The following is a 10,295-nucleotide window of genomic DNA, read 5'->3' on the forward strand; positions in this document are numbered from 1 at the left end:
ATTCATGGTACAAATACACAGAGCTATTAATATGTGCACGAACACAATCCTAAAAGGTCTTATTTTCATATCTTAATTTTACATTTGAAATTAGATCTAATTCATATTGTATACACTCAGAATAATAATAAGGCATATTAACTGATACTTCTTTCTCTGGTGTAAACTTATAATTATCTCGACTTGTATTATAGTAATAATATTTTATATTCACAATAGAAATGAAATTTTCTTACGCTTAATAAGATAACATCGACCAAAAAAACGTTTTCTGTGATCTTGTTGTGATGACTAATACGTTAACAAGTAGTCTAACGTAAACTTTAAGACCATGTATAAATTTCGTTAGTGATATACTGAAATCTGGATCTATTATGCGTAATACTGATTTTATTTTGAAGCGTTTATACAATGTACTTAATTATTTCTACAGGGAGACTTACAAGTTTGAAGGGTATCATTTGAAAATGAGTAGTTCAGATAGAATCGAACTTTCGATCGATCCGGAAACTTGGGATGCTATGGATGAAGACATGGTTTCTTTGGATCCCATTGAATTTCATTCGGAAGAGGAGCCTTATAAAGATCGTATCGATTCTTATCAACGAAAGACAGGATTAACTGAAGCCGTTCAAACAGGCATAGGCCAATTAAACGGTATTCCCATAGCACTTGGGGTTATGGATTTTCAGTTTATGGGGGGTAGTATGGGATCCGTGGTTGGGGAGAAAATAACCCGTTTGATTGAGTACGCTACTAACAAATTTCTCCCTCTTATTATAGTATGTGCTTCCGGGGGGGCGCGTATGCAAGAGGGAAGTTTGAGTTTAATGCAAATGGCTAAAATTTCTTCTGCTTTATATGATTATCAATCAAATAAAAAGTTATTCTATGTACCAATTCTTACATCTCCTACTACAGGGGGGGTGACTGCGAGTTTTGGTATGTTGGGAGATATCATTATTGCCGAACCCAATGCCTATATTGCATTTGCGGTTAAAAGAGTAATTGAACAAACATTGAATAAAACAGTACGTGAGGGTTCACAGCGGCTGAATATTTATTCCAGAAGGGCTTATGTTACATGCTAATATTTATTATTATGGGAAAATATGAGAAGTTATCTTCAATATTATTATTAGTGAAAAGTGTCATAACAATCAGGAATTATAATTAATCGGTGAAATTACCGTTTATGTATTCATCAGTCAGAAATTAGAGCAAGTCTACTGACTAAAAATAATTCAAAACGAACAACTTATTGACAAGAAAAACAGAAAACCACTCAAACAGATTATTTCTTTATACATGTATCTGTAGAAGTGATAAGAGTAGATATGTACAAGTTGCAATCTTCTGGAAATGAGAAAATCTAGCAAATCATGGAACAAATTATTTACAGGTATCTGCAACAAGAATTTATTTTATGGGTCGGAAACTGCTTGATAGCCTCTCAATCTGAGACCATAACAAGTCTCCCAGTGAGAATCTTGACCTATCTTCAACATTGCTCCCTTTGGGTCCATGCATGCTTGTGTTTACTGTCCAACTTGTGCTAGTCATTTCTGAAGTTTGCGGGATTGAACAATCGGTGGATATATTGACCACTAAATTAGTACCACCAATTTCCCTCCTCACAGCCTCCACTGTATCCGAGTTCACATAGAACCCAGAAGTGTCTTTAACATAGAATGTCCCAACTGCTCTTTCATTGCAGGTTCCAAGCTCAGCCCTTACTATCGATAGCCCGTTCTCTCTGAACACCCTTGTAACATCTGAGAGCAAACCTGCCCTGTCTTGAGTGCTGACATCTAGCCTTAGTCCCTGTACAATTAAGAAGCATCATATCTCTGCTTTTTTAATACATTCATATTTTAAAAAATGTGTGTAAATGTGTGTGAATTGTGATTATTTTATTTGAAGAAAAACAGGTTTCCGAAACTTACATTGGAAACTCTCCTTTCCACTGCTGCAGTCAAGCATTTGATTACTATAAGCCTTTCTTCTTCAGTATTCGCGGTGCATCCATCTTCTTGCCGAACATAATACTCCTGTGATTGCAGGCAGCCAAAACCCAACATAGATATAAAGTACTAAAAAGTTATGGTTCATTCCAACTTAAGAGATAGTGAAGTAACTCGTGTAAATCTATATTGTTACCTGAACCGCGATGGACCGGTGTGAGCTGATGGATGCATGAAAAACCACATATTGCAAGTCTGTTAAAGCGCACACAGTATCAAACAGAAGCTTAGGCCTGTCACTGCATCTCACTGTGACTATGGAGTATCCCTTCTCCGCACAGTTGTCAACTGTTACTTTAGCCCCCTCCGACTCCGATTCCGCTCTGCATCTTCCATACACTTCTTCATAGTCCCTATCATTCGCCATTAGCTGATGAAGCCGTCTTTCTGTATGGGTCCGGCTCGTGGTTGGAACAGCTAATCTAAGGCTCCGGCGTTCCCCAGTATAATGGTGGGCTTCTACCACATTCTCTAGAAGTGCCTGTATGTGGGCCACCCTGCATGGATCTGTGATGGGAGAGCCATTTAATTTATCTTCAAGATAGATGATACATGCGGCACGGTCATTGTGGGTCCATGCCGCTGCTGCAGACACTTGGCATCCCAGCTCAGCTAGCACAGCTGATATTTCTGACATCACTCCAGGCCGGTCCTTCACCGTCATCTCAAGGGCAGTTTGATCAATCGAAATGTGTCTTGGTCTTGCATTTCTCCATATGCTAGGTTGCACTTCCGTCTTAGTCTTTCGACTCCTTGCGCTCATTGCTTGTAATATCAACTATATATTCTTATTTTCAGCTACACCAGCATATCAATACATATAAAACTTATCTATATAAGGAGATTGAAAGAAACCTGCTGTATGTAATTTATGAGGTTTTCATCAGTAATTTTGTTCCCGAGCTGGTCTGTCACGTGAAACACTGCCATCAACGACAAAATTGAACCACATAATTAATAAGGCCACTGTACGTGTAGATAATTTTCAACGACAGAAATTCTACTTATTTAGAACTCACCGTCCATAAACCAACCACCATCGGAAGATATGTATGATTTGGAGATCACAAGTTCAAGATCTGTAATAACTTGAACCATTTCCAGCAAAATTCCTTGCCTGTTTGCGCTATCAACCTTTTTAAAAAAGTAGTATGAAGCACAAATGAGAGTACATACAATGAATGTAATTTATCTAATGTAGGCTACCTGGAAAAAACCTAGTGTTGATCATAAATGATTAACCATGCCAAAAGCAACCATTACTCAACTTTTGAATTGATAAATTTTAAAGAGAAACAGAGAAAGAATTTGATTAAATATTTTCAAATCAATAAAAGCTTTATGATGGCTTCTTATTAAACATTTAGTTGAACACATCCAAGGTACCAGCACACATGTGGATGAATATTAAACCAGGGATATGTTACATGTATGAACACATCAGCCATCTGTTAGCAAAGAAGAACCAAGTTTAAACTAGATAATCAAACTTTCTACATTATGTGAACCGACCTGCATTCCCTGGAACAGGTAACACTCAAGTATTTGCCTACTTTTACCTATTATTAGTTACTAGTATGTTTTGGTATACTAAATTAGCCATTTAGGTGGAAATTACATTTATTTGTGATTTTCCTCTATTAAGAAGACTATAATAATTCAAAAGCTCAAGAAAAAAAAATATATTAGCAATTAAAGAAAGATGAGGACAATTACGATCAGGGGAAAAAGAAAAGGCAGAAGAGATTAAGATCCATTCGAAAATTATAGTGACAAACTACAGTATTCCCCTATCTTTCAAATGGCAATCTAGTATGATTATGTATCAAATTTGGTAATAAATAAAATACCAAAGTTCTGTGAATTTCGATTGCTGACCTTGATGAGAGTGCAGTCTTGGCAAGTGTCATTGTCGATGCAGACCCTGCAATAAATCCAAGTACTCATCTAGTTTATATAAACCAATAATAACAGCCGAAAAAGACAATCAAACAGTCTGTAGCAAATAAAACCTTGGAGGATGTATCCGTTCGATGAGAGAATCAAACTCAGGATCGAAATAAGGCCTGTAACTGTAAGTGATGTCCATCCAATTGGTTTAGAGCTTAATTTTGAAAGCTGCCTATTGCTGTGTATATAGTAGCACCAGTCTGTTAAAAACTCTTGATAGTTTTAATAAAAACAACAAACATACAATGTCATTGCATTATATATAGGCTTTGTATCAAGTTAACTAAAAAGATAAGGATGCAATTTCTTTATCCCTATCCTTGAAACGCTAAGGGCAACAACCATAGGAAAATTCTTTGAATTGTACATGATGAACTTGTAGCTGCCACCTTCTAATTCAAGATAACTCCGGGTTGAATTTTGATCCAGCACAAGTTTAACCAGAAATAAAGATTGTCTAGTAGACCAATTCAGCCTGAAATTTACGTGTATATATATGTATCTGAATATGAATACGTGTACATGTTTTTTGGTTAATGTGGAAACGTAAATACATCAAAATACATGTTTTACGGTAAGTTCTAATTAGCTGGCTCTTCATTCATAATACTATTCAACAACTATATCTATGAAACAAAACTTAAATCATTCACACACAGACACACGCGTATATAAATTTCTTAAAATCAGATTCAACATGACGATGTGATCATGTGTATTAGATTTATGTTAATTCATAAGATTTTATTGATTGATGTCGATTAAATAAATATCCATGATATGCATATATATATATATATACGAAAAATTGTAATGATAAATATGAGGATTATGTTAATTACCTAAGTTCTGATGGACACCATGGTGGGGGGGGGGATGAGTGGCAAAAGCGAAAGGACAGTATGTAGTACGTTGGTACCGTCCTAACGAAATGTTTCTGGAGAAGACAGAAAAGAGAGCAATATCCTTAATTAATTTGATTGTTCTGATTGGACTCTAGAGAGAGAAGGAGAAAGACAGGACACAAACTAACTAATTCTAGAGAGAGATTAGGAGGAACTCCGCATGTTTAGGTAGAATTAGTCAATTTATATGTGTGCAAGTATATATATCCTAGCTGGTGTAACAGAAGCACTGTTCAGGTTGGGAACGGACTGTTTGGTTTCTTCTCGGTTCAATAAACTCTCCTACAGTTTCTGTGCCGTCACTGCCTCTTTTTCTGTTAAGCCGTTTCTTTTAAAGATATGGTCACTATTATTCGTTTAAACGTTCAAGTTACTATTAGAATCCTGATAGGAGTCCTTTTTGCTTTGGATTTCGCAAACTTTTGTTATTAAAGTTGCTTTGGAAGACTAGCGCGTTTGACCGTCAATATTTTTCTTTTTCTAACTCGGGGGCTGGGGCATACCACGTGCAAACCTAAACTGACGTGGCACTTATAAACTCTCCCAGGTACCGACACGTGAGCTGTGTTGGAAAAAGCAAAGCTAAGCTTTATGGATTTAAAACTTAAAAATAGGAAATATAGTAGTGTTTTTAGAAATTTAAAGATAAATTTTATTTGAAAGAGAAAACGACATTTAGTATGAAATGTGATTTATTTTAGACAAGTATTTTCAACGAAGAAAATTTGAAGTGAAGTGTGGTTATTCATGAATTTATATTACTCATCATTCTGCATTAATCTTAGTGTAATTATAATATTTAATTTATTATCAAAATTATGTAATATTGTTCAATATTATTTAATTTATTTAATTTATACAACTCTGAATTTTTTTTCTTTCTTTATTATTATTTATTTATTTTCCTTCTACACGCTTTGTAATGGCGTAGTTTATCCCTGGTGCTTCTTCTTCAATTTCTAGACCTTCTATCACTCATCACCTCTCCATTAAACTTTCGTCTCCTAAAAATTATGTCCTTTGGAGAGCTCAATTTATTCTCTTGCTAAATTATCATAAATTGATGGGCTATATTGATGGAACCATAGCAGCCCCCTCTCTTAAAATACCTTCAACCACTGATGTTGCTGTTCATGTTCCCAATCCTAAATATGCTACTTGGTTCAATAATGATCAACTCCTCCTTACTTGGATTTTATATTCCCTCACTGAAGAAGCTTTTTCAAATATTGCGGGGAAAACCTCTTCCTTTTCTGCTTGGCAAGCACTAGAACGTGCTTATGGTTCTTTATCTCAGACTCGTCAGTTACAATTTCATATTGTATTGGAATCTCTTCGTCTTAATGACCTTACTATTTTACAATACTTACAAAAAGCGAAAACTTTGGTAGATGAGCTATCTGATGTAGGCCGTGTAATTTTTGACGCAGGTTCAATGCAATAATTTACCGCAATATTGGGTCAGGGTATCATGGCCTGATCACGGATCATAATCAAAGGCCGGACCCGGTGACTTTTTCTGAGCTCCATGGTCAGCTAGTTGCTCATGAAATTCTTCTAAATAGTTCTCAAGAGCTACCTCTTGCAAATATTGTCTCTGCTCCTCGTCAGATATTTTCTTAACCACGATCATCTCATGATAATAATAACTCTACTGGTCATTATTCTACAGCCCCACCACATGGTGCATTTCGTCCTACTGGGGGCGTCGTAACTCTTTCGGACCATGCCAAATATTTGGTTATCGCAGTCACACAGCTGATCATTGTAGACGATGTTATCAATCTCGTCAGCAGTCATTTAGCTCACCATCATCCAACATCGATTATCATGCCTCCTCAACATCAAGCTCTTATAATACACCATCTTATTTTTCATCTTCAACTCATTATGGTCCTTGCTATCCCGATTCGGCTGCTACTCATCACATGATTTCCGATCATTCTCAATTAATTCATTCTAACCCCTACAATGGTCCAGATTCTGTACTAGTTGGCAACGGTCAGGCCACTCTTATCCATCAAATAAGTAATGATGTAATTGATGATATCAGAATATATTATCATTATTTATCGATCAGAAAATATCAGAATTTATGATGATATCAAAGTTTGACAAATGATGACGTCATCAGCATTTGAAGATCAAAATTTGTCATCAGCATACATCCATATAAGTATTTATCAAACTGAAAATCAGGAGATCATTGATACTGTTACAAAAGGATAATATTTGCAGAGATATGTCGGTATGGGACTTTAGTATTTGTAGCCATCAATTATAAGTAGGGCTGAGCAAAACCGAACCGAAACCGAAAAATCAAAATGAACCGGGCAATTTCGGTTCGGTTTGGTTTGATTTTTTTGCAAAATTTCGGTTATTTCGGTTTTTCGGTTTCGACCGAAATAAAATCGGTATGATTCGGTGTTTAGAATACCGATTCGGTTAAAACCAAATTAACCGAAATATATTTATACATTATTTTGAGTTATATTTTATATATAACATATTTATTAAACATATACATATTAATACTAATATTATTAATTATTAGTAGTAGCACTGTAAAATGACCTATAAACTAGTGTATAGGTCTTTAATCTTTTATAATCAAACGATGTTTGCAATTTTATAGTATATTTAAACATTTTTTTTGGTTTTTTATTTATAAATTTTAATTATAAAATAATTTTTTTAACTATTTCGGTTTTTTAGAAACCGAACCGAATAAACCGAAATAATTTGGTTCGGTTTTCGGTTCGGTTTTCGGTTCGGTTAATATATAAGATCGGTTCAGTTTTGAAAAATACAATAATTCGGTTTTCGGTTAATTCGGTTCAGTTCGGTTTTTGACCGAACCGACCGAATGCTCATCCCTAATTATAAGATATACATTATATTTCCTTATTGGATATATCTTAGATTGATTAGGTAACTGTCAAGTATATAAGCACATATTAGATTTATACTAAATATGTTGATTAAGTAATATATCATTCGTGTAACCTAGCAGTTGTCAAGGATATTTATTCATTATTTAAGAGAATTTTGTAACAGTTTTTATTATCAATATATAAACTGTTCTTTGCATTTGAGTTCTTAAAATCGATTTGATTGTTAAATACTGTATTCACCCCCTTCGATAGTATACTTTAAGGCCTAACATAGGCCTATACGATTTCAAAGAATCTATTCCTCTCCATAATCTAGAATCTAATTTGATAGATAAACATATTGCATCTCTCGGACAACTACAATTAGCAAACACACCTATTTAAAATTTCATGATTATTTGTATTTAACAAAATGGGTTTATAATAGATAAATAGAATAAGTTGCTAATTTAATTAGATAATGAGTAAATGTTCCAAAATTTAATTCTGGAAAATATTCATAAAGTTACCTAATCAAATCTACCATTTCTCAAAGTAAATTTAGTTAAATTCATCTCATATGAGGTTACATAACATATTATTATGGGTAAAAAATTAGGGTGTATTTAATGCTGTAATTAATACTAGGGTTCGTGAACTTCATGGCTCTATTTGACTCCTCTCATGCTTCGTGACTCAATCTTCCTTACCAAGATGCCTACGTACCATGCTCTATGTCAAGGATCAAGTAAAAAAATGTAGTTCTGAATTGTGGGGTGATGCCCCTTATTTAGGCATATGATGCCTTGAATTGGATTAGGGTTAGGAGACTTGGTAGATAAGTCTCAGATTTAGAATAAACTTTGTAGTCTTAGAATGTAGGGATTTACTTCCTTATAGGACTGTGTGGATTGAGGACTCCTCTTTTGAGAGTTTGATTCTGATTTGAACTTGTTTTATCAACCACAGTTTTGGGCTGATTCATGACCTACGAATTTAATAATAAATCATTGGTATGTGGCCCCTTAAGCCCAATTAATGACATATTAATTATTGGGCCTTAATAACCGTGTTTCGTCTTTGGACCGAATCGGGCCTAATTAATGCGCTAATTTATTTCCCAATTATAATTATTTTTATCCCCTCTCAGTTTTCTCCCAACTTCTAGGAAACCTTACAGGATTTCGTAAAAGTTAAGTTTTTTATTCCCTTGCAGGGTATCGTTTCAAGCGTAAAGTGTGGAGCAACCTACACTCTTACAATGATTTTCCCTTTTCGAGGCTTCAAATTATTTTCTGGAAATTTTCCATACTCATTTTCCTTACTTACTTCCTCTGCTAGAATATGACTTGAATAGATTACAGTCTTGAATTACTCTTTTAATTTCTTAATTTTCGGGATTTTTTTTCAAATTTTCTGCTATTTTTGACTAGGATCCCGGTCAAAATTTCAAATTGGATCCTAGTTGAAATTGTTGTCAACTCCTGTAGCCTAGTCAAAAAATTTCGACCAGGATCCAAGACCTGAAATTTGACTAGGATCCTAGTCAAAATTCTAGTCAATTGGTGTACCCTAGTCGAATTTATGGTTCAATTTTAGTAGCCTATTGAAAGTTTATCGACCAGGATCCATGACCTGGAATTTGACCTCAATTATGGTCTTATACATGGTCTCTTTTAGGGCCAATAGTCAAAGAAATTTGACTAGGATCCACGATCGTAATTTTGACCTCAATACTGGTCTTATACATGGTCTATTTTAGGGCCTCTAATTAAAGTTTTTTGACTAAGATCCACGACCTGGATTTTGACCTCAATCCTGGTCTTATACATGGTCTATTTTAGTGCCTATAGTCGAAGTTTTTCGACTAGATTCCATGACTTGAAATACGACCTTAATCCTGGTCTTAGTTGCTCTGAAATTTATTCTTCCAATTTTTATTTTGATTGGGCCTACGGGCCTTTAATTTTTCAAATCCCATTTGGATTAGGCCAATGGGCCTTTAATTTTCTAAATCCAACTTGGATTTTCTTTTGGAAGCTTTAAGAACATTCCAGAAAATGGGCCTCATTTTTGGGCCTTTGGCTTTATGGGCCATTGGCTTATGGGCTTTTGATTCACTTTTCTTCACTTCAACTCAAGAATATAACTTGGTCTTTCAAAGCTAAGCAAAACTTAAATAACATAACTTGGTCTTTCAGAATTTTATATTAAAATGGGTTCGACCCTTAAAGTTCTTATCCTAGGAAATTGGAATATAAATCCTATAGGACTATTGCTCGTGATATTTTCCGTTCAACCTGGCCACTATATGTAGTAAACATTTAAGTTCTGTGCATGCCAAGTTCTTTGCACCTCTTCTTCTTCCATTGTCTGCAAGATCCTCGTCATTGAACACTTTTGACTTTGTACGACCCTTCCCAGTTTGGGGTTAGCTTTCCTTTCTGCCCAACTCCTGATGCTTCAACCTTCCTTAGAACTAGATCTCCTTACTTAAAGAACCTTTCCTTTACTCCTAGATTGTAATAAAAAGATGTTTTTCT

At 34.9% G+C, this 10,295-nt stretch overlaps 1 protein-coding gene across 2 annotated transcripts; it reads right to left on the reverse strand.

Moving 5' to 3' along the window:
• Positions 1-1,240: 1,240 nt before the first annotated feature.
• LOC141719557 (ACT domain-containing protein ACR1-like) lies at positions 1,241-5,186 on the reverse strand. 2 transcript variants are annotated; one of them, XM_074521935.1, is made up of 8 exons: positions 4,817-5,186; positions 4,037-4,152; positions 3,903-3,948; positions 3,044-3,158; positions 2,880-2,947; positions 2,161-2,802; positions 1,947-2,051; positions 1,241-1,824 (listed from the first exon to the last, which is right to left on the reverse strand). In XM_074521935.1, the coding sequence occupies exons 2-8, from the start codon at positions 4,111-4,113 to the stop codon at positions 1,420-1,422; spliced, it is 1,458 nt and encodes a 485-aa protein (XP_074378036.1). In that variant the 5' UTR covers positions 4,114-4,152; positions 4,817-5,186; the 3' UTR covers positions 1,241-1,419. The 2 variants fall into 2 exon arrangements, with proteins under 2 accessions (XP_074378036.1, XP_074378037.1); XM_074521936.1 differs by having other exon boundaries at positions 4,037-4,174.
• Positions 5,187-10,295: the final 5,109 nt, after the last annotated feature.

This window comes from Apium graveolens, chromosome 4 (genome assembly GCF_009905375.1).
Source record: "Apium graveolens cultivar Ventura chromosome 4, ASM990537v1, whole genome shotgun sequence".
NCBI classification, from domain to species: domain Eukaryota; kingdom Viridiplantae; phylum Streptophyta; class Magnoliopsida; order Apiales; family Apiaceae; genus Apium; species Apium graveolens.